Source organism: Xiphophorus hellerii, chromosome 1 (genome assembly GCF_003331165.1).
Source record: "Xiphophorus hellerii strain 12219 chromosome 1, Xiphophorus_hellerii-4.1, whole genome shotgun sequence".
Classification (NCBI taxonomy): Eukaryota; Metazoa; Chordata; class Actinopteri; order Cyprinodontiformes; family Poeciliidae; genus Xiphophorus; species Xiphophorus hellerii.
In genome coordinates this window covers 27521365-27546343 of record NC_045672.1, presented here as the reverse complement: position 1 = coordinate 27546343, position 24979 = coordinate 27521365, and the positions used below count along the sequence as shown (strand labels likewise).

Genomic DNA, 24979 nt, shown 5'->3' with positions numbered 1-24979 from the left:
TACCTGCATATAACTGATGATTTTAAGTTATTTTATCATCAACTGATGATTTTAATTCTTTTTCTATTTTAAGATTGTGATATATCTTCAGCAAGAGATCCGTCACTTATTAGTTTGGATCAGGGTTCATGATCTGTCACATTTTAGACCAAAAGTGGTCCTAAACTGAGATCAGAACCAACATTCCAAGTTGTGAAAAAGTGTTCCACTACAGTTCCTCTAATAAATCTATTTTTGCTTTCAGATTATCACACAAATTTGAGTATCAGACAAAGATAACCTCAATAAAGACCAAATTCAGTTTATAAATGATAGTTTTATAAATTACGGGAAAAATACATCCACACCATTGTGGCTCTGTGTGTAAAATTTATTAACCACTTTTTAAATTATGAATCAAGTTGTAATACTACCAATTTTGAGTTTAATTTAAAGGCCACACTCAGGCTTGATTACAACCAGACCTGTAGAATCACAAAAAAATCTATTAAATGGACAACAAAATCCTGTTCTGACCTAAAGAAATTTAAAAACATCTAAGACACCAAGTCTGTCACCGCAGTGTAGAGGGGGTTACAAAGCCATTCCTTAACCTCAGGCACACGTGGTTATCCACACTGATCAAAATACTACTTAAAAAAAACGAAGGCAAATATTTGCATCATTTATTTATGTTGATCAAGCTGGACTTTTCTTAGTTTAAAGTACTTATGAATTTCTTTTCACGAAAATTAAAGTCTAAGTAAAATTAACTTAATTTTGTCAAGCAGAATAAGTAAAATTACTGTATAAATTAATGTATAAATTACTCAGCTTTTTTAATGTAGTAAATGAAATGTGCAAGTACATTGTAAAATCTAACTAGTTAAGGTTACTTAAAAAATAAAAAAAAATAAAAACTCGTTGCCTCAAAAATCAAATTATTAAAACTTAAAAATGTTAGTATGTGCAAATTGTATATATTACGTTTACACGACTCGACTAACTTGATCATTTTGAGTTGCATTAACTTGTACAACTTTAGTGACCGTTACTTAAGTTATGCCTTACGTACTTGCATATCAGTAAAGTGTATCACTTCTCTTTACACCCTCGTCCAAGAAGTGGGGCACTAGCAGAAAGTGTCCACTGGCATAGTGAATCTTCGTGTTTGTTTGAGAGGTGTTTATAAGTCCGAATCTACTATATCTAAACCTGTTAGATTAATCTATAAAAGAGCAAAGAATGGTACTTTTCAGTAATTTTCGGTTTGCTTCAGTTATGTTTGACAGTGTCTGTTTAGCTAACCTTCAGATAGCTAGCTAGCCGAACCCGGTACATTTTTTCGTCGAATATAAATATTTATTTATCGACGGCCGATTTAGACTGTCTGGTGTACTTTTTCCTGTATTTTTCACAATTAAATGACCTTTTGGCAACTTCGGCTTTCAGTACAGTGAAACTGAAGTTACATTAAGATTAATCTAAGCCGTTGTTTCCGCGACGCGTTAACGCCCACATGTTTAGATATTACACAATAAACAAGCTACTTATTTTCTTTTAAAACTCAGTTTATTGCTGTGCTTGTTTTGCATGATGTTACTTGTCGAGTTGGTGTTTCTGAAACGTCAGAATATTGTAGACATTTTTGCCTCGTTTGCGTCGTTGGACGTTAAGTTGATTTGGTGATATAAACAGAATATGCTTGGAATAGAGTTCTGTTTCAGAAATATGGTAATTTATTACAATGGATGCTTCCTTTCATTTAAACATATGTTGGTAAAACAGTGGGATTTGGTTTCTACTGAATCTTCAGTCTAACATGACAATTATTGACACTGTATGGCTGTCATTGTTCGTATTTAAAACATTTAGAGCTTGCTGTCTGATTGCAAGTAAAAAACTCTGTGCATTACTCTCTATGTGTTTCACTGGCTGTCTAGTACATGGTCTGCTACCTAAATCAATGTTATCTGTCATTCTGGTACCCATTATTAAAGACAAAGCGGGTAAGATTAGCTCCTTGGAGAATTACCGACCCATAGCTTTAGCTAGTAGTTTGTCGAAAGTTTTTGAAAGAGTCCTTCTAAATAGGCTGGAAGAGTTTCTTTTGACCTCTGATAATCAATTCGGTTTTAAACCCAAACATGGTACAGACGTGTATTTTTGTGCTACAGGAGATTTTAGATTTGTATAATTTGCGCAACACCACAGTATTTATGTGTTTTATTGATGCTTCTAAAGCATTTGATCGCGTGAATCATCAAAAATTGTTCTGCAAGTTAGAAAGCAGAGGTGTACCCAAATATCTAATTAGAATAATGGTCTATTGGTATGGTCATCAACTAATGTATGTCAAATGGGGTAACTCATTGTCTGACTCGTTTAATGTTGGTAATGGAGTAAGGCAGGGAAGTATATTGTCCCCTTACCTTTTTAACATCTATATGGATGAACTATCAAAGCGCCTGAATTGTTGTAAAACAGGCTGTGTAGTTGGTGACCGCACAATCAATCACATAATGTATGCGGATGATTTGGTAATCTTATGCCCATATAGTGCTGGCCTTCAACAATTACTAAGGGTCTGCTCCCAATATGGATGTGATTTTGATGTCAAATATAACGCTAAGAAAAGCAATGTCATGATTGTTAGAAGTAGAGCAGATAAGCATCTGAAAACCCCTGACTTCTCTTTATCTGGCATTGTCCTCAATATATGCAATGAAATTAAATATCTGGGACATTACATAACTGATGACCTATCTGATGATCGTGACATTTGTAGGCAGTATTGCATGATGTATGCACAGGCTAATATTTTGATCAGAAAGTTTGGTATGTGTTCATCCTCTGTGAAGGTAGCTCTTTTTAAAGTTTTTTGTACTTCATTTTACACAGCCCATCTATGGCGAAGATATAAAAAAAGTAGCCTGCACAAACTTTATGTGGCATACAATGATGGCCTGAGGCTCTTACTCAAAGTGCCTAGATGGAGCAGTGCCAGCCACATGTTTGCACATAACGCTGTTCCCACATGTGCAGCTGCGCTCAGGAATCTCATGTATAAATGTATGTGTAGATTACCCGTGTCATACAATAATATAATAGCAATTTTAGTAAACCCTGTTTTTAGTACAGTGAGATTTTTCTCAAGATTGTGGAAACATTGGCGTCATCATTTATTTGTGGCTCAGTGACTGTCATGTTTCTTTTTGTTTTTTTTCCTTTCTTTTTGTTTTACTATGGACCTCTTTTGTGTCTGAAATAAAGATTGATTGATTGATTGATTGATTGATTGTTTTAGTTAAACCCCTTTCTTGTTTATATTTGCTTGCATCTTTTCCCAGAAAGAAACTGTTGTCACTGGATTACTGTCCCAGATCCTGCCATGGGTGTTACAGCTGTTTTTATACTCAGCAGTCTTGGCTTTGCCATAATTGCTGAAGGTTAGTTCAAACGGGGACAGAGCATGCGCAACCTGACAGTAATTGAAGCTCTTTCAAATCTCACGCCCATCTTTTCAACTAATCTTTCAATTTGTAAAATTGTTTTCTAGCGCAAGATTGCTCCAAACCTGCTGCAGGACTCAACATGAATTTGAGGGATGAATACATTACTCGGCAAACATTTGCAGATGGGAGCAAAGTTTATTTTGCCTGTAATCCTGGCTACACACCTGCTAGAGGATCTGCATTTATCACATGCACTGCTGGCACATGGAGTACTGTGCAGCTGCAATGTGAAAGTGAGTATTATTTAATAAATCACACCATGCAATTCTCCACGATAGAACAGTAGAATAATTTCACTCACAATTTAAAATTGAAGTATTCTCAAAAGTCAAACACTTATATTTTAACATCATAAAAGTGCTACTTTACTATTTTCCCCCACATGATTTTAGTACACTCAAACTTTAATAAGTTGTAGTTTGAGTTTAATTTTGTTCCCTTTTCTTGTTCCAGGGAAAACTTGTGGCAGTTTGGGAGAGGTGTCTAATGGTCATGTTGATTATGACGGAATTGAGTTTGGTGATACAGCTACGGTCACTTGTTACCCGGGGTTAGTAACAAAATTATAACTATCTAAGAATGCACCTGTTATATGTGTAATTATACTGTCAGAGAATTTAGTGGTAATTCCATGCAAACCAAAAACCTGTAACGTCTGAAATGGAGCTTTGTGCATTGTACAGCTTGACTTTCAAAAACGTCAGGCTAATTAGAAACGGTTGTAGGTGTTTTCTATTTGCTAATAATATTAATCTGGGAGAGGACATAAAGTATTGGCCTTATGTGTTCTCCCAGATTAATGGCCAGTAGCATGCACCACTGAGATAATTACTGAAATATTTCCTGTCATTGTGGTAACACACACATCAATGCTATAGAAAAATCCCTAGCCAAAGCATCTATTGTAAATGTGCTGATGGTAAAATCTAAGTATAGCGGCTGAGCTGATGCTCAACTCTCTTGGTTGTTGGAGGCTAGTAGCAGCATTTTCTTTTTGCTAATTTTTCTGTAAAATGAAGACAACGGTCTGTTTGTTTGTCTCAATGTTGTAAAAATAATTAGTTATATTAAATACTTTTAATTTCTCCACTCACTCATTAGTTACATGCTGGTTGGGAGATCGAGTTTTAGATGCGAAGTCAACGGATGGTCTGGCAGGTTGGCAACATGTGACGGTTGGTGATCTTTTTGTTCATCTCATCTTCTTCAAAGTTGAAAGGATCTGAAATATGTAAAACTTAATTCTGTTTTGCAGCGGTGATGTGTACCACACCAGCACCAGTTGCAAACGGCACATTTGATCCACACAAAGATTTCTATCTTTTTGGAGAAGTTGTGCGGTACTCCTGCAGCAAAGGATTGGTACTTAATGGATCAAAAGACATAATGTGCTCTAATGAAGGGGAATTCTCTCCTTCTCCTCCAAACTGTGTCAGTAAGTGTTAGGTTGTTTTATGTTTTGCAGTTTGCTTTCACTGTTCTATCTTCATGGCTAATATGTTGCATATAGCGCCAGTGTTTGACAGGTAACGTTCCACACAGGAACGAGATGACTACAAAGCCTGGCCAAGGCAAAGCAAACTAAGCAGCTGCTTAGGACCCCCAGACCTTCAGGGGCTCCTATCAATATTTGAATTTCAACACAGACCACAGATCAAAAGTTTAGCATTGTTTATTAAAAATGACAATGCTGTTAAACTTGATGTAATGGTTTTTATTTATTTCAAAAAGACAATAAAATCAGAAGACAAAACAAAACATTACTAATAATCATGCCCAATGGCATGCAATTTTACATAATTTGTTTGAAAAGGAGCAGGTGGAAGATATAATATCTTATTATTTTCTGTCCCTCTCAGAAAATAACTCCTCAATTTACAAACATTAAATCTCTCCACACCAGATAAACTCTTAAATTATTTCCACATTGAATGACAGTGAAACCTCACATTCTCATCCTTGAATGTACAATTATTTATACATTTTTAATAACAACAGCATTTTTGGTCTTTGAGACATCCATTCTACACAACATGCAATTGTAATATATTGTATAACATTTAACATTAGGATGAGCTCCTTTTCGAACAGTTTTTTTAAGATGGATGATTTTCAGCAGAGATAAATTAAAACATCAACATGTAAATCTAGGATTTGATTAAGAAGTTTACTTTGTAAAAGTGCAAAGAATTATCTTCATAGTTTGATTGCTGTGTCAATATGGCTACAATCTGATGCTATCAGTAATCTTCGTTTGATCTCGGTTGGTTGACATCTCAGCAAATAGTCAATTATTAGCTTTTTAAAAATTTTTTAGCTTGACCAAGAGTTCACCAAGTCTATATTTAAAGTTAGTTGATGTTCTTAGCAGGAAGAGGAGCCCTTAAGACATCACTCACACGGAGAATTAATTTATGAGGCACTAGTAGGGACAGAGTGTCAGAGGAGGCTTTTCTGTTTTGTGACTGTTGAGTTTGTAAGCTAGATAGAGAAAACTTTTGATATGGTGGAGTTGAGGCATCATGGGGCAGCAAAACAAGAAGGTTCTGCGTGACTTGGGAGAACGAGAAAGCTTTTTCCCTTTAGGGCCACCGGCACACTAATTGAGCGGCCCACTGGGGAATTCCTTGGTAACCCATATGCTGGCCCGCCCACAGACAAGAGCCATATTGCAACGGCAAGAGCATCTCTAAAATATCTACTACAGTATTTATCAAAGCTGGTCCAATGAAGGAAGGGAAATGGCAGCCGAACGACAGGGTGATTGTCAAGTCTCGTTTTTGCTCGTGTTCCAATTGAAAGGATGACTACTAAAGATCAAATTGTTGAAAGTTGAATTCTAGTTCTGATAGTAAGGTTTAATAAGTGGAGGAAGCAATGGTAGTCATGATCTGTGTAAGTATGTTTTACAATCAGAATCCTGATTGCTTTTTCTCACCTTAGCTTTTCTGATATTTCTTTTCTTGCGAATGCTACCATTTATGATATCGGTCTGGCTGTCTTATCCATATAGAATTTAAAAAATCTCAGGTTTATTTTACAACACAGAAACCAGCAATACTGCTCTGTACAATAAACGCCTATGCTCAGTCACTGCATGTTACAGTTTTCCTTCCGCTGTTCTACTGCTTGTCATCTTTAATAGTCAGAATCAACTTTATCTGTTAAGTTTCTGCACAGTAGCAAGGAATGTGACTTTGATTGCACACTGGAAAGATGAATGTACAAACTCTAGAAGAGTTAAAAAAAAAACCATGACAGTAATTGAAGCTCTTTCAAATGTCACTCCCATCTTTTCAACTAATTCTTCAATTTGTAAAATTGTTTTCTAGCACAAGATTGCTCCAAACCTGCTGCAGGACCCCACATGAATTTGAGGGATGAATACATTACCCAGAAAACATTTGCAGATGGGAGCAAAGTTTATTTTGCCTGTAATCCTGGCTACACACCTGCTAGAGGATCTGCATTTATCACATGCACTGCTGGCACATGGAGTACTGTGCAGCTGCAATGTGAAAGTGAGTATTATTTAATAAATCACACCATGCAATTCTCCACGATACAACAGTAGAATAATTTCACTCACAATTTAAAATTGAAGTATTCTCAAAAGTCAAACACTTATATTTTAACATCATAAAAGTGCTACTTTACTATTTTCCCCCACATGATTTTAGTAGCAATGTCCAACAAATTGTAGTTTGAGTTTAATTTTGTTCCCTTTTCTTGTTCCAGGGAAAACTTGTGGCAGTTTGGGAGAGGTGTCTAATGGTCATGTTGATTATGCCGGAATTAAGTTTGGTGATACAGCTACGGTCAGTTGTAACCCGGGGTTAGTAACAAAATTATAACTTTATCTAAGAATGCACCTGTTCTATGTGTAAACAGTAAAGTCATACTGTAATGCTTTTATTGAAACAAAATGTAAAACTAGACTGAAAAATAAATAACATCACCAACCCGTTGAAGAATATAAAAAAAATACTCTGCTCCATAGTATTTTTACTTCTAATTATACTGTCAGAGAATTTAGTGGTAATTCCATGCAAACCAAAAACCTGTAACGTCTGAAATGGAGCTTTGTGCATTGTACAGGTTGACTTTCAAAAAATCAGGCTAGTTAGAAACGGTTGTAGGTGTTTTCTATTTACTAATAATATTAATCTGGGAGAGGACATAAAGTATTGGCCTTATGTGTTCTCCCAGATTAATGGCCAGTAGCATGCACCACTGAGATAATTACTGAAATATTTCTTGTCATTGTGATAACACACACATCAATGCTATAGAAAAATCCCTAGCCAAAGCATCTATTGTAAATGTGCTGATGGTAAAATCTAAGTATAGCGGCTGAGCTGATGCTCAAACCTCTTGCTTGTTGGAGGCAAGTAGCAGCATTTTCTTTTTGCTAATTTTTCTGTAAAATGAAGACAACTGTCTGTTTGTCTCAGTGTTGTAAAAATAATTAGTTAAATTAAATACTTTTTATTTCTCCACTCACTCATTAGTTACATGCTGGTTGGGAGATCGAGTTTTAGATGCGAAGTCAGCGGATGGTCTGGCAGGTTGCCAACATGTGACGGTTGGTGATCTTTTTGTTCATCTCATCTTCTTCAAAGTTGAAAGGATCTGAAATATGAAAAATTTGATTCTGTTTTGCAGCGGTAAAGTGTACCACACCAGCACCAGTTGCAAACGGTGCATTTGATCCACACAAAGATTTCTATCTTTTTGGAGAAGTTGTGCGGTACTCCTGCAGCAAAGGATTGGTACTTAATGGATCAAAAGACATAACCTGCTCTAATGATGGGAAATTCTCCTCTTCTCCTCCAAACTGTGTCAGTAAGTGTTGGTCTGTTTTTGCTCTCGAATTTGATGACAAAATTATGACTGATTACTGTAGTTACAATAATAATTTCCTTTCCATTCGCTTTTAGAGGTTGAATGTAATGATCCTGTATTTGAAAACGCTGTCTTTGAAAGTTGTTTTCGGCCTCCACACGGACACATGGCTACAGTGACGTTACAGAGCACCTGATTCAAATGAAATCACATTAGTATAAACGACTTTGTGAAATTCCTCTGCTTAATTGTTAGGTCTAAATTACCTAAACACAGACACAAAGAAGAGACAAGAGTCAGAGTTTAGTTTTACCTGCAGGGAGAGCACAGTTGAAACCCAGTTACAGATTTCTGCCTATGCTCTGAAGCTTCAACTGAGTCTTGCCCTGCTTTTATTAGAATTAGGAACTCCTAGTTACATGACAGAGTGCAGCCATGAAGGGAGGGGGAACAGAGAACAGCTGCACATTCACATGAACACAACTCATTCCTACATTCCTCAAAGGCATATTTCATAAGATAAGACTATAGAATTGCAGTTCCTCTGGGCAATTGGCCCCGGACTGTCTTGTTCATGGTATCCTCCTTTTTCACTCCTCAGCAGGCCGCTTCCAGAGTTTCTGCAAACACTTCAAAACACTCAAAGCACTTCAAAACACTCAAAACACATCATTAAAATGTAAATGCAAAGGTAAATTAAATGGATGATAATATAAAATAAAGGTAAAGCAAATAAATGATAATAAAATATAAAATACTTCCAACATTAATACATAAATTTACATTGGGTGCATTGAATAAATAAAAGATCTAAATCATGCAGGGAAGAGAACCTTTACAACCAGAATCAGGACACCTTTGGGAGCGGTGTTGATCAATAAAAAACCCACAAACCTCAAATAACTGCAGAACATGTGTGTTAAGAGTGACCAAGATCAACAACATTTATGTGAAACACTTTTATGGTCACAAAGCAGGGGGTTAGTTCAAACTGAAAGGTTTGAACCACAAGATATTAATTCTGTGGTGCGTTCAGTGTTTAATGCTCTGGTTTAACATGTACTCTTGTTTAAAAAGGGTCATGTTTTATTGTTCATATTAGGATTTTAATATGACTCAGGTGATTATTTTTCAGTTCTCATGAAAAAAAAAACTGAACAGAAAATGTGTTAGCCATTTAAGACAGATGGCTAACACAAAAGTCACCTTTGGCAGATTGGTGACCTTTATCAATCTGACAAAGGTCACCAAATGTTACCCTGGTACACAAACACAGTTTTAATTTTCTTGCATAAGAAAAAAAATTAAATGTGTTTTACGTAAAATGTGAGATTTTACAAATATGAGCTTTTGAACATCTATGAGGTTTGATATATTATTATCATGCTGTTAAAATCAGCAGATTTCCACAGTGTTTTGTGAATATATCTTTGCTTTTTTTTATTAGGACAGCCTGTTCATGACTCCGCAGACAGAATGAGGACGACTGTGGCTGAAACTTCACCAACAACAATCTGCATAGAAACTACAAAAATCCCCACTGACACATCAGAGCAATCTTTACAAGTCAATCAAACTGCTATGGATGTGTTTTTCATCTCCCTGATGGAAATAATATACGGTATAATGGACTTAAATGATTAAAAGTAAATTCATCTGAAAAAGTTGTCACTTCTTTCTTACAGCACATGGACTGGAGTACCAGTGTGGTATGAGCTACTGCAATGGGGTTCTATGACAGTCTTAATCATAAGTCTGTGTATATTCATCAGTTTAATATGGGGTGAAATCAATTTTGTTTTTGTTTTTGTCAATTTCATTCATTTTAACATTCATTGTACAGATGTAACCTTTAAAGAACTGTATTTGCCTCAATTTGCATTTCAAGCTTAAAGCCTTAAAGCCTACCTAAAGTAGAATTACTGGATGACATGTTATGGCATGCAAATTAATACTTAAGATAAGACTATGCTGTATAAGCGACTGCACAAATGTCCAAAATTTGCTTTTACATTAATTATTATACAAATGTTGAGTTGAATTTTAACATTTACATGAATAAACACTTGTTTTGTTGTTTGAACTGTTTGCTGTCAACCTCTCAGTTATGTACCTTCTTTTTGGGTCTACTATACGAAATTTAAATACATTTCTTTAAGGTTTGAGGTCATTACAAAGGATTTAAATGCTTTTTTACACTTTTCAAATATGTGTAATACAGCAAAGTAAAAAAACCCATAAATGTTGTGCATGTTTTAGGGTGTGCCATAATTGGAAGCAGAATTGTTTCTTCCAGGATTCCAAACTGTTGCAATCTTTGATACCTTATTTTATTTTTTACAACAACGCTACTGTTATATTATAGTACAAACATTTTGTGGTGGTTTTTTTATACTTACTTTGTTTTAAATGTATTATAGTGACATGTATAATAATTTTTTTAATTTTTTAATTTAATAATAAATTTTCTTTACTTTATTCATCCCAGCAGGGAAATTATTTCGCAGTTACAGCACACGACAGGAGCTGCGTCTGCAGGCAGCCAGCTGAGCCGGCGCCATTATAGTCAAGCAACCCGAATTGTGGTCAGATGAGACCAACTCTTAACTTTAAGCAACATACAAAATGCTTCATGGAGGAACACTACTGCTTTGTATCACCATGAATACATCATCTCCATCTTTTTAAAAATTAATAAATTGGTATTTTATTCTTATTTTACTTTTGTTTTTCACAAATAACTTTGAAAAAGCTAGAAAACAAGGAAGTTTTTTTTGTTTGGTTTTTTGAAAGATAAAGAGAGAAACTCATCTTTGTTTTCACTTTATTTTATGTAGATGTTATACAATACTTGAGCTTGAAACTTAAACTTTTCCTGCAAACATATGTGTTTAGTTTCACAGAGTTATTTTAAAATATTAGCTGGTAGAAAAGCATGACAGAAGAATAATTTACTCATGAAAGGAATGTAGCTGAGTACAAATGAACTCTGAATTATTCTCAATACAAAAAGAGTGTTGTGATGGAAAGAGCCCAAATTCAGTTTTATTCTGAAACATTTTACCTACTGTAATAAAGAGATTTAGTTTAATATTGTGTTTTAAGCCAGATTCAGATAAATAATCTGCAACATCACCCAAACCAAGCAGCACTTGTACTGAACTTCGATTTTACTGTAGATGTTGAGGATCTGTCTGATCCTCTGTCAGACTGATAAAATGTTTTATTTATCACTATTTTACACTTGAATCCATTGTAGGCCCTGAATTGTGAAACATTTGAATACAAATGGTTTGACCTGAGTAATAAAATACATTTCTCATATACTGTAGTTCAATAATATGTAGTTCATTAGTGAATATAGTTGCCATATTCTGATGGCTATTTCCAGCAGGACAAAGCATCATGTCACAGAGTTCAAATTATCTCGGACTGTTTTCTTTGGATAATAATGAATTCATTACACATTTCGGTCTCCAGAGTCAGAAATTGAGCTCTTCTTTGCTCAGTATTTTTGCTTTCCATCATTTGTAACAGGTTCATTTTTGTGCAAATATTTTGATCAGAACAATCTTATCTTATCTTATTGATGATGTGGTTACTGAATGGTTACAGACTTGTGAAGAATGTGGACTTTTCATATTTAATATATTGTTTCAAGATTTTCATTGTCCCACCCAAAGCATTGCAAATGGCCAAACAGAAACCATAGTTTATAAAAGAGTGTTCTTGAAATGGAAGCCAGTGTATAGTTACTCACAACAATAATGGCACACCCATAATTTCCTAAAATTCATTCTGTGTTCTCTGCAGGATGTTTAGATATTTTGTTGTGCTCTGTTCAGACAGATTGTTGGAAGGAGTAGGACATTGTCAGTTTATTTTTATAAAATGCTCAAGTCTGACAGATAATTTCTGAAAATTATTGCGTTACATCCTACTTAAATTTATTTTGTTTCTAATTTGGGTCCACTAACGCATACTGTTAATTTCTCCATTTTGTATATTTGTAGTTTAGCAACTTTGTAAATTATTAAAACTTAAAAATGTTAGTATGTGCAAATTGTATATATTACGTTTACACGACTCGACTAACTTGATCATTTTGAGTTGCATCAACTTGTACAACTTTAGTGACCATAACATAAGTTATGCCATACGTACTTGCATATCACCCTTACGTAATTGCGTATCAGTAAAGTGTATCACTTCTGGTTACGCCCTTGTCAAAGAAGTGGTGCACTAGCAGGAAGTGTCCGCCGGCATAGTGAATCTTCGTGTTTGTTTGAGAGGTGTTTATAGTTGGTAAGTCCGAATCTACTCTATCTATTCCTGTTAGATTAATCTATAAAAGAGCAAAGAATGGTACTTTTCAGTAATTTTCGGTTTGCTTCAGTTATGTTTGACACTGTCTGTTTAGCTAACCTTCAGATAGCTAGCTAGCCGAACCCGGTACGTTTTTTCGTCGAATATAAATATTTATTTATCGACAGCCGATTCAGACTGTCTGGTGTACTTTTTCCCATATTTTTCACAATTAGTTGACCTTTTGGCAACTTCGGCTTACAGTACAGTGAAACTGAAGTTACGTTAAGATTAATTTAAGCCGTTGTTTCCGCCATTCGTTAACGCCCACATGTTTAGATATTACACAATAAACAAGCTACTTATTTTCTTTTAAAACTCAGTTTATTGCTGTGCTTGTTTTGCATGATGTTGCTTGTCGAGTTGGTGTTTCTGAAACGTCAGAATATTGTAGACATTTTTGCCTCGTTTGCGTCGTTGGACGTTAAGTTGATTTGGTGATATAAACAGAATATGCTTGGAATAGAGTTCTGTTTCAGAAATATGGTAATTTATTACAATGGATGCTTCCTTTCATTTAAACATATGTTGGTAAAACAGTGGGATTTGGTTTCTACCGAATCTTCAGTCTAACATGACAATTATTGACACTGTATGGCTGTCATTGTTCGTATTTAAAACATTTAGAGCTTGCTGTCTGATTGTTTTAGTTAAACCCCTTTCTTGTTTATATTTGCTTGCATCTTTTCCCAGAAAGAAACTGTTGTCACTGGATTACTGTCCCAGATCCTGCCATGGGTGTTACAGCTGTTTTTATACTCAGCAGTCTTGGCTTTGCCATAATTGCTGAAGGTTAGTTCAAACGGGGACAGAGCATGCGCAACCTGACTGTAATTTAAGCTCTTTCAAATCTCACGCCCATCTTTTCAACTAATCCTTCAATTTGTAAAATTGTTTTCTAGCGCAAGATTGCTCCAAACCTGCTGCAGGACCCAACATGAATTTGAGGGATGAATACATTACTCTGCAAACATTTGCAGATGGGAGCAAAGTTTATTTTGCCTGTAATCCTGGCTACACACCTGCTAGAGGATCTGCATTTATCACATGCACTGCTGGCACATGGAGTACTGTGCAGCTGCAATGTGAAAGTGAGTATTATTTAATAAATCACACCATGCAATTCTCCACGATACAACAGTAGAATAATTTCACTCACAATTTGAAATTGTAGTATTCTCAAAAGTCAAACACTTATATTTTAACATCATAAAAGTGCTACTTTACTATTTTCCCCCACATGATTTTAGTACACTCAAACTTCAATAAGTTATAGTTTGAGTGTAATTTTGTTCCCTTTTCTTGTTCCAGGGAAAACTTGTGGCAGTTTGGGAGAGGTGTCTAATGGTCATGTTGATTATGATGGAATTGAGTTTGGTGATACAGCTACGGTCACTTGTAACCCGGGGTTAGTAACAAAATTATAACTTTATCTAAGAATGCACCTGTTCCATGTGTAAACAGTAAAGTCATACTGTAATGCTTTTATTGAAACAAAATGTAAAACTAGACTGAAAAAAAAATATCACCAACCCGTTGAAGAATATAAAAAAATACTCTGCTCCATAGTACTTTTTCTTCTAATTATACTGTCAGAGAATTCAAAAAAATCAGGCTAATTAGAAACGGTTGTAGGTGTTTTCTATTTACTAATAATATTAATCTGGGAGAGGACATAAAGTATTGGCCTTATGTCCTCTCCCAGATTAATGGACAGTAGCATGAGCCACTGAGATAATTACTGAAATATTTCTTGTCATTGTGGTAACACACACATCAATGCTAAAGAAAAATCCCTAGCCAAAGCATCTATTGTAAATGTGCTGATGGTAAAATCTAAGTTTAGCGGCTGAGCTGATTCTCAACCCTCTTGGTTGTTGGAGGCAATAGCAGCATTTTCTTTTTGCTAATTTTTCTGTATAATCAAAACAACGGTCTGTTTGCTTGTCTCAGTGTTATAAAAATAATTAGTTAAATTAAATACTTTTTATTTCTCCACTCACTCATTAGTTACATGCTGGTTGGGAGATCAAGTTTTAGATGCGAAGTCAACGGATGGTCTGGCAGGTTGCCAACATGTGACGGTTGGTGATCTTTTTGTTCATCTCATCTTCTTCAAAATTGAAAGGATCTGAAATATGTCAAACTTAATTCTGTTTTGCAGCGGTGAAGTGTATCACACCAGCAGAAGTTGCAGGCGGTGCATTTGATCCACCCAAAGAGTTCTATCTTTTTGGAGAAGTTGTGCGGTACTCCTGCAGCAAAGGATTGGTACTTAATGGATCAAAAGACATAACCTGCTCTAATGATGGGAAATTCTCCTCTTCTCCTCCAAACTGTGTCAGTAAGTGTTGATCTGTTTTTGCTCTCAAATTTGATAACAAAATTATGACTGATTACTGTAGTTACAATAATATTTTCCTTTCCATTTGCTTTTAGAGGTTGAATGTAAAGATCCTGTAATTGAAAACGCTGTCTTTGAAAGTGGTTCTCGGCCTCCACACGGATACATGGCTACAGTGACCTACAACTGTAAATCTGGATACGTAATGCATGGACCCAATTCTGTGACATGCAATATAACTAATCAGTGGTCACCATTATTACCAGTATGCATAAGTAAAAGTAAGTATGTGGGGTGGAAAACACTAATAAAATAATGCACATCATAATCTGAACAGTAATTTCCTTACATGGGAATGAAAAAAGTTTCTGAAAAGTGACTCATTCAAGTCAGCATTCAAAGATACAATTTTTAAAGTTGTTCTTCAAACATCTGTTTCATGGATATAAAACTGAAGGACAAATTAGGAAAACAGCAGAATGAAAAGGTTAAATACTTGGTACTATGGTAGTTGGTACTTAGTACAATATGTATGAGAAGAGAGTTTTAGCACCTTAAGTGAGTTACCTGATTTAAAAGTAAACAGTACATTCTTCAGATAATGTGCTTTATTATGTGGCACTGATATTTTGTTTACATTTTCTACTCAAAATAATGTCCTGATTACTATCTACATTTTTATGTGTGTGTAGAAAATACAATATTTAACTGAATTATATCTATAATTCTATTCAGTTTTTGGGGAGTTAATTTGAATTTGTGGAGAAGTTTTTTTTTCTATCACGGGAAATCAGAAGGACTTATTATTTCCCCTTTTTGACATGTGACTATCTGAAGTTGAATTTAGGCAAAGATGAGTGGGCTCGATAATTTTACTGAACAGAGGGTGTGACGGGCTTTTTCCTGAATGGAAAAATAGTGTAAGATATTTTCAGACCTTTTTTCAAGACTTCAAAGTTTAAAGTTTTTTGTTTAATTAGATCAAGTAAGTCATTTCTTCAGATGATGATTTTCAGGCTGTTTAGCTTATATTTATGTTATTTTTTTAAATATCAGGAATTATTGGTACCAAGATGATCTCCTTATTACATTCTTTGTTTTTCCCAGTGATAACTCCTGTCCCCACTGCTACTTCTGCTACTATCACCACCACAAAAAAACCTAAAGGTCAGTATATTAACTTGCATGTAACTTGTGAAAAATGCCTGATTTTGCAATTTGATATAGACAGGAGCGATGTAAATGTGGGAGCAAAATCGTAGCTGCTCAAATCAAAGAAAAAACAGTCATGCTCAGGTATATCATCATGACCACTATCGTGAAGTAAATAATTAATTATCCAGTCATCATGTTACCTGTTAATAGGTTGAATATGTAATTTTAGGCAGCAAGTGAATGTTGTCCTCAAACTCAGAAATTCCAAATTTGTAGTTGGATCTGGAAACGCCCCCCGAAGTCGGACATTTCTCTCTGAAAGTGAGAGAAACTCCAACTGCCCCACATTACGATTTCTAAGACCAACTTTGCATTTCAAAATGGCCTCTCTTTGCAACAACAGTAGTAAGGTGAGGTGGAACCGTGTTTAGTGCATCTAAAATCAATATTACAAGTGTCTGCAAGTCTAAACTCAACAAATTAGAAGTGGTGTTTTCTTATGACAGCTAAAGCTCAAAGTGGAGACGGTATGCATTTTCAATCATGTACCTGAACTGTTACCTTCAGTTGTTTATAAAAATGCTATATATATATATATATATATAGGTAAATAGAACACAGGTTAATGCTGAAAAAAATAGACAAAAATGAGGATTTTAGCCAATATGTCAAGAGAAGGGTCCAGCTGGAGACGGTGTTTATTTGCTATGTTGAAATTTTAACTTCACTCACTATGTTATCTGGAACGCTTTTACCTCAGGTGTGACATCTACCCAAACTCCAACTTCCAACTCCCCAGGTAAATGGAACGCAGATTATATGCTAATAAAAATAGGCTTACATTAGGATTTTTAAAATGCTGTGTAAATAATACTATACGGCCACAACAACAAAAATAGATCAACGTTTGTAAGCTAAAACAATGCTAACCTAGCTAAAGCTGCTATAAGCAGTATAGCAGCTTTAGAAGTCAGAAGTATCATCTGACTTCTGGTGGAGAGACCAGACCTAACTAAAGGAAGGACCACCAAACAGGTCAGAAGATTTTACATTGCTGCCCTTTCACAGAGCTTTCTTTTTTTACCTTTCAACTTTTCAGTGCCGCTTTATGTTTTGCAGTTTGCTTTCACTGTTCTATCTTCATGGCTAATATGTTGCATATAGCGCCAGTGTTTGACAGGTAACGTTCCACACAGGAACGAGATGACTACAAAGCCTGGCCAAGGCAAAGCAAACTAAGCAGCTGCTTAGGACCCCCAGACCTTCAGGGGCTCCTATCAATATTTGAATTTCAACACAGAAAAAAGATCAAAAGTTTAGCATTGTTTATTAAAAATGACAATGCTGTTAAACTTGATCTAATGGTTTTTATTTATGTCAAAAAGACAATAAAATCAAAAGACAAAACAAAACATTACTAATAATCATGCCCAATGGCATGCAATTTGACATAATTTGTTTGAAAAGGAGCAGGTGGAAGATATAATATCTTATTATTTTCTGTCCCTCTCAGAAAATAACTCCTCAATTTACAAACATTAAATCTCTCCACACCAGATAAACTCTTAAATTATTTCCACATTGAATGACAGTTAAACCTCACATTCTCATCCTTGAATGTACAATTATTTATACATTTTTAATAACGACAGCATTTTTGGTCTTTGAGATTTTCAGCAGAGATAAATTAAAACATCAACATGTAAATCTAGGATTTGATTAAGAAGTTTACTTTGTAAAAGTGCAAAGAATTATCTTCATAATTTGATTGCTGTGTCACTGTGGCTACAATCTGATGCTATCAGTAATCTTCGTTTGATCTCGGTTGTTTGACATCTCAGCAAATAGTCAATTATTAGCTTTTTAAAAAAATTTTAGCTTGACCAAGAGTTCACCAAGTCTATATTTAAAGTTAGTGGTGTTGATGTTCTTAGCAGGAAGAGGAGCCCTTAAGACATCACTCACACGGAGAATTAATTTATGAGGCACTAGTAGGGACAGAGTGTCAGAGGAGGCTTTTCTGTTTTGTGACTGTTGAGTTTGTAAGCTAGATAGAGAAAACTTTTGATATGGTGGAGTTGAGGCATCATGGGGCAGCAAAACAAGAAGGTTCTGCGTGACTTGGGAGAATGAGAAAGCTTTTTCCCCGTAGGGCCACCGGCACACTAATTGAGCGGCCCACTGGGGAATTCCTTGGTAACCCATATGCTGGCCCGCCCACAGACAAGAGCCATATTGCAACGGCAAGAGCATCTCTAAACTATCTACTTCAGTATTTATCAAAGCTGGTCCAATGAAGGAAGGACAATGGCAGCCGAACAACAGGGTGATTGTCAAGTCTCGTTGTTGCTCGTGTTCCAATTCAAAGGATGACTACTAAAGATCAAATTGTTGAAAGTTGAATTCTAGTTCTGATAGTAAGGTTTAATAAGTGGAGGAAGCAATGGTAGTCATGATCTGTGTAAGTATGTTTTACAATCAGAATCCTGATTGCTTTTTCTCGCCTTAACTTTTCTGATATTTCTTTTCTTGCGAATGCTACCATTTATGATATCGGTCTGGCTGTCTTATCCATATAGAATTTTAAAAATCTCAGGTTTATTTTGTAACACAGAAACCAGCAATACTGCTCTGTACAATAAACTCCTATGCTCAGTCACTGCATGTTACAGTTTTCCTACCGCTGTTCTACTGCTTGTCATCTTTAATAGTCAGAATCAACTTTATCTGTTAAGTTTCTGCACAGTAGCAAGGAATGTGACTTTGATTGCACACTGGAAAGATAAATGTACAAACTCTAGAAGAGTTAAAAAAAAAAACATTGCTGGGTTTTGCAAACAGTGCTCTGTATCACCTGATGCAAAGCTTTTTTTTTTCTAAAAAAAAAGATGCAACCTCAAATTAATTCCTGCTCTCTTCTGTCTCTTGTTTATTCTTTTTTCCTTGTTTTTCTTAGGTGAGGGTGATGCTCACTCTCCGACATGGATTATTATTGGAGTTGGTAAGTTTACCCTCATCCTTTAGCTGCTTGTTAACAGTAAACAAAGATTATGTGAGCCCTTTTCAAAAGTAGTGTGACCTCAGATGAACAGTGTTGCTATAATAATACAGATTACAGAGTTCTACAAAGGTCAAACAAAATAACCTAGAATGTCCTAGTTAATAAATTAGCTCCTTTGCCGAAGTTATTTTGGTTAGCTTTTTGCAGTCTGCTGCCAAAACAGAAAAACGTTTTCTGATCAGTAGTAGGGATTGCTGTAACTGAACTCATTTAACACTGAGTTTAACATTTTAACCTTTTTAACTCTTCTGTGTTGGTTTCTTTTTGTTTGTTTAACACAGTAATTGTGTAGAAATCACCAAAACTATTGTTGGCAGATAGCATTTTGGCTATCAGTAAAATATTATATATAGAGAAGTGCTACAAGATACTTTTTTTGACAAATTATTGTAAAGATATTGATTTTTGTTATGAGAACGTCTCCAAATGGTTAACACTTGAACACCTGATTTTTTTTTCTCAGTGCCAGTTGCTCTCAAATTATTTTAAAGAAATTATGTTAGGTGTCTGCTTCTAAAATAGATTCAGTTCATTTCTTCAGACTGGCAGATTTTTAAAATGAATTTGAAACATTTGAAGAAGAGCTTTCTGTTTAATGTGTTAGGGAAAAAAACAGAGTGATTAAATTTCAGGACCGTTTTAGTCTTGAAGCTCACACACAACCTCTCCAAACATCACAATGTTTTCTTTTCCATCAAAATAGTTCTCATCTGCAGCTGCCTCATTGGCATTATTATATTCTTCATCCGAAAGAAACGGTAAATCTTTGTTTTATATCTATGTAAACTAACGCTTTATGGAACTTGGAGTCTTTGTCTGTTTTTTGTCCTGTCCTCAGCCCAGCCATTAACAGTCTGAATGTGTGCCTTTACTTCCTGTCTGAACCTTCTCACCATTGCATGATGAAAGGTTTTTTTTTTGCACTTTGAAGTAGGGATGGGCATTTGAAGAAGAAATGACATTATAACCTCTTGGTAATTCAGATTTTACAAATTTTGCCCTCCACAAGCTTCTGCATATTGTGCAGAAGCTTGACCATCTGATCAGATGATCAGAAGATGCTGCTATGCCTTTGCCACTAGCAAAGCCATCATCTTCACTTTTAGCTTTTGCCATCAGATTAATAAAATGAATAACTACTGATCTGAGAATGCAATGCCCATCTCTACTTTACAGACTTTTGAAGCTTTATTATGTTGTGGATGGGATTATATGCAATGAAAAAGGAACTCTCCTCTACAGAGCTGTGGGTCTTACTGAGCTCTCAGTGAGAATTCTCTACAGACAATATAGATGCATCTCAATAAATTAGAATATTAGTGAAAACATAATTTCAGAGTAATTAAGTTCAACCCAGGTATGATGTAGATTCCTTACATACTGAGTGTACTTGTCTCCTTACATACTGAGTGTACTTCAAGTGTTTGCATGTTGCTATTATGTATTTTTTAAAGATTACATTTATCAGATAAAATGGAGATTAAAAAAATGGAAAAGATAAAAACAGGTGCAAAATCTTGCAGGACAATAAAATCAGCTCCATAGAGCTTGTAATTAGAGGGATACATAAAATGCTTTCAAATTTTGTGATATATGACTGCAGAAACTTTGGATTTGAAGCTTGGACTTGAGTGAACCAACAGTATTGTATGACACCGCTTCCAAAAGCATCACTGGTGGTGGGAACCAAGCATTGAACCTCAATTAACTTGGATTCTGAGCCTCTGCAAAATTTTAATTTTATTTAAAAAGGCACTTTGAGCCACTGAGCAGTCTTATAATTTTTTTCACTTAGCCTGTACTTCAAAAATGATCTTTGCCTCAGGAGCTTAGCACAAAAAACTATACAGTTCTAACCTGTGTCATGGATGCAGTCAATTCCATGTTAAATAGCAAGACTTTTTAGCAATAACTTTTTGCATCTTACCTACCTTGTGGAGGATGTCTGACTCTCTGCTGGAACACAGTCATGTCAGTAATTTTCCGCTTGATTCGCCATCATATGGCCATAATTTAAATAATCTGTACAAAAGTTTTACTTAACTTTTTGATGATATTCTAATTTACTGAGATGCACATAATTTGATATTTTTAAATAGCATTTAAAAAAAATTTAATGCTACATTTATGAAAGCATTAAATTCTTGTATGTTCAACCATAAACCAAATAACCTATAAATGACTAATTGCTGCTGACGTGTCTATATAATGAAGCCTCATTATTTTTAGTCTCAAAGAGCAAACTCAAACCTGAATAAGCAATCAAAGAAAAGATTTTCTCATTTGCATACTTCTTCAATTATTTCATAAGATTGTACATCACAGAGCCATCACAACTTTTTTTGTGAGCTAACTTTGCAGTAATTCATAAATCATCAGTGTTCAGTGGAACAGTGATTTTTCTTGGACTTCACTTGCCTGTGAAGTCCAAGAAGAAACATTTGAAGAAACATTTGATTTTCAATGTTTCTTCATATTGTCACCTTCCTAAAATAATGGTCCGAGTTATTTTTAGCCAAAAGTGATTTTTTTTTTTTTGCCTATATCACTTTTGTCAGAAAATGACATAAGCCATTATTTTAGGAAAGTGACAATACTAAAGTTGTTTCTATTTATAATGACTATCTGGCTGTATAGGAGAGTTTCTTTAATAGCTACACTACTTCTAATCAAGTGCCAAATTTAAAAGGTATGTTGAAATTTGTTTTGATCCTTTGGGTTTAATTTAGCTAATATTTCTGTTATTATCGGTATAATGTTTAAGGTACATTTAGTTTTTACTTCCTTCAGATAATGTTTCTGTGTAACTTGAAAATCTAATTTTAAAAAGAAGGTATTTTCTTCATACACAGTAAGCACATCTTCGCGGTGGGTGTGACACTTCAAACTTTACCACATTGTTGATGTGGTAAAGTCATTTACCAAATCAATATACTGTATATACTGTATATATGTATTTTTTTCAGGACAAAGTTACAAAGAGTGATTCTGTTCTGCTAGGATAAATAACCTGATCATAATTTTCATCTTCATAAAAAAAACAATACAACTGTGATTATTTTAAGGTGCGCTGTGTGTTGATGGCTGCATGGTTGGCACTTGTTTGTGTTGGTGGTCTTTTTAGATGAGTAGTAAACAGGATGGTGGGTGTTACCTGTTTGGGCCTCAGGTTGCATGTTACAGGAGGTCTCAGCAGGCTAAACTCTTGTTAGTCGCCTTTTCATGCATATATTTCACCAGTAATATTGACCAGTCATTGGTGGGTTACAGCAGTCGGCGAAACCGTATTGTCAAAGATCCTGCAAAAGATGGCGAGGATGTAGCACTCTCGGTAAGGAGACTGTTGTTCAACAACAATTGTGTTTAATAAAAACAAGATTGCATGATGAGAAAGAACATGTTTTATTTTATTACATTGTATTTGAACAGGTGAATTATGGTATTATTGGGAGAACTTTTTTATTATATAAAAAAAAAAGCCCAATAATGCCCAGATCAGCCACAACACTAAAATCAGCAATAATGTTTTGCAGGGTTTTCTTTCTGCTGGAAGCCCTGTAGTCTACAGATGTATACTAGATATATCATCATAAAGGTTTCAGAAAGAACTTTCAAAAAGTAAAACTCATTTTGGAGATGCATTCCACACAGTGGTGTACCCCAGACTTTTATTTGTATTAATTAGGTGAATATTAGCCTGGTTATTGCCTTCCTATGTAATTCTGCTCGATTGTCCTGTTACTAGTCCAAGCTACAAAATATTGCTAAAGAAACTCAATGATGCATCAAAGCAATATGTTAAAGTTAGGTGGAAGGAAAGAGTGTTAAAGAATTATAAATAATAATAAAAAACAGGTTTTCAAGTTTAGAGGTAGCAACTACCATGTCCAGAATGAAGCTATCACAGTTAGTGATGGTTTGCAGAGCCATATTAAGTGTTGATGTTAATCAACTGTGCTTCTTAAAGTCCAAAGTCACCACAATCGACCAACAGGACATTTTAGAGCACTTGATGTTTTCCTCTGTGGCTATTAAAGTAGCCTGGGTTTCCTGAACACCTCAGCAGTGTCACAGACTCGTTGCCTCCTTTCCACGCTGCTCTGACCGAGTAATTTATACAAATGCTTGTTTTAAAAGCTCCCATTTTGTTGGTCTTAGTAATATTAAAATAGCCTGAAAACTGAATTTTAGGTTATTAACTGAGCTATAAATTAAATTAGTGCTTTGAACTCTACACTCTGTGTGTAATAATTCTATGTGAGTTTCAATTTTTGAATGGAATTACTGAAAAAATCTTTTTGATGGCTTTGTAATTCAGATGTAGCCGAACTTGATTATGGAGTTAGGACACCTTACCCAAGAGTCTTTTTAGCTCTGGTAAGAAGTGTTTGACAAATTTTCATTGCACTGACATCACAGAATATTTAGAGGCTGTGGTAGGTGGTGTTTAAAAAGCCTCATTTTAGAACATTGCAGCATAGATAATTGAGATTTTAATGTTGTGGCTGTTTGTATATTTTTAACTCTCAGCTCTGTTTTTCTTTCACATTATTGTAGGTAGCCAGCTATCCTGTGGGAATGCTTTCTTCACTCAAACATTCAGCACATTGTTTTCCTGCATTGTAATGCTTTTTTTTGTAGGAAGTGCTTGATGACGTTTCTCTGTTGCTTTTTTCTTTAGTAAGCGTCACTGTTCTGTTGGTCCAAAACTCCTGCATGTGAAGATGCTACCTTGTGGAGAGGACTATCCCCGGACCCATCTGTGAATGGAAACGATTCCACAGAAAAATGAGGAAATTTCACAGTTTCTTCAGAGTAGTCAGTCTGTAATTCAGACTTTGCAATTTATTCTCGCTTGATGCTTCAAGCGCCTGGTCATTTGTATTCACTTGCTACCTGTTTTACTTTTTTGGAACATTACTGTACTCTACATTGATTTGGAATGTTTGCACTACAACACAGCTCAAGCTGAAATATTTGATCTAATTACAAAAACAAAAACTTCACCTTTTCTGTAGCTGTAAAGATAACAGGAGTTTTTTGTAATTGTAGAAAAGACTCCTAGCTGTTTAAACAACTTAGTCTTACAGTTCATTATTTATACAGATCAGAAATTAGTGCCTAGCAAAGTTACATCTTATGTGCCTGTATGCAAAAAAAAATAAATGCTTTACTTTGTATGTGTGTTTGAGTTGCTATAAACAATTTCCTGTTTAAATCATGTTCTTATCAGTATCAACCATTGAACAGTTTTTGTCTTTTTAGTGTCTTTTTCTTTTTGTTTGTTTTGCTTTATATTATTTCATAGATAAAAATACCACTTTATTTTTTTCTCATCTGTAAAATTCAGTTTTCCTTTTACATTGCTAGTGATGCTAAAACTTTTTTAGTACCAAAAACTGTTTTTTACTGTGGTTGTATACATTTGTATTGAAGGTTGTCTCAGTTATTTAAGTGGATGATGTCTATATGATTTCATATTGTTTGGAGGCAGTTGTCTAATTGTGTGTGTGTGTGTTTTTTTTTTAAATTAAAATAAATGCTGAAAACAGAAGTGTTGTTTTTCTGGACTAGCAATTGATGTATGTTGTATTTTAGGGTGACATCTTGTTTTAACCATGTTGAGTTCTTACCCTAACTTGCTTTATTGTCTTTGAAGCACAAATAAATGCTATTCCAAGTTTCAACTATTAACCCAATAGATTAGCCCCATCC

At 35.0% G+C, this 24979-nt stretch overlaps 1 protein-coding gene across 9 annotated transcripts; it reads left to right on the top strand.

The window, feature by feature from the left end:
* The first annotated feature begins 1081 nt into the window (after positions 1 to 1081).
* On the top strand, positions 1082 to 24818 carry LOC116716815 (complement decay-accelerating factor-like). 9 transcript variants are annotated; one of them, XM_032557703.1, is made up of 17 exons: positions 1095 to 1161; positions 3330 to 3428; positions 3539 to 3727; positions 3948 to 4044; positions 4596 to 4669; positions 4750 to 4929; positions 6827 to 7015; positions 7233 to 7329; positions 8006 to 8079; positions 14869 to 15048; positions 15144 to 15329; positions 16156 to 16215; positions 16964 to 17002; positions 19160 to 19204; positions 19968 to 20022; positions 22538 to 22595; positions 23946 to 24818. In XM_032557703.1, the coding sequence occupies exons 2-17, from the start codon at positions 3371 to 3373 to the stop codon at positions 23946 to 23948; spliced, it is 1584 nt and encodes a 527-aa protein (XP_032413594.1). In that variant the 5' UTR covers positions 1095 to 1161; positions 3330 to 3370; the 3' UTR covers positions 23949 to 24818. The 9 variants fall into 9 exon arrangements, with proteins under 9 accessions (XP_032413651.1, XP_032413576.1, XP_032413628.1 ...); XM_032557694.1 differs by having other exon boundaries at positions 1096 to 1161; positions 22535 to 22595; XM_032557685.1 differs by lacking the exon at positions 22538 to 22595 and having other exon boundaries at positions 1094 to 1161.
* The last annotated feature ends 161 nt before the right edge of the window (positions 24819 to 24979 follow it).

What these genes read in the sequence shown, in the direction of transcription:
- LOC116716815 (XM_032557685.1), top strand. Translation starts at nt 3,371, where the DNA reads ATGGGTGTTACAGCTGTTTTTATACTCAGCAGTCTTGGCTTTGCCATA. An exon ending in TGTGCAGCTGCAATGTGAAA is followed by an intron (nt 7,016 to 7,232) that starts GTGAGTATTATT and finishes TTCTTGTTCCAG; the next exon opens with GGAAAACTTGTGGCAGTTTG. An exon ending in CAGGTTGCCAACATGTGACG is followed by an intron (nt 8,080 to 14,868) that starts GTTGGTGATCTT and finishes TCTGTTTTGCAG; the next exon opens with CGGTGAAGTGTATCACACCA.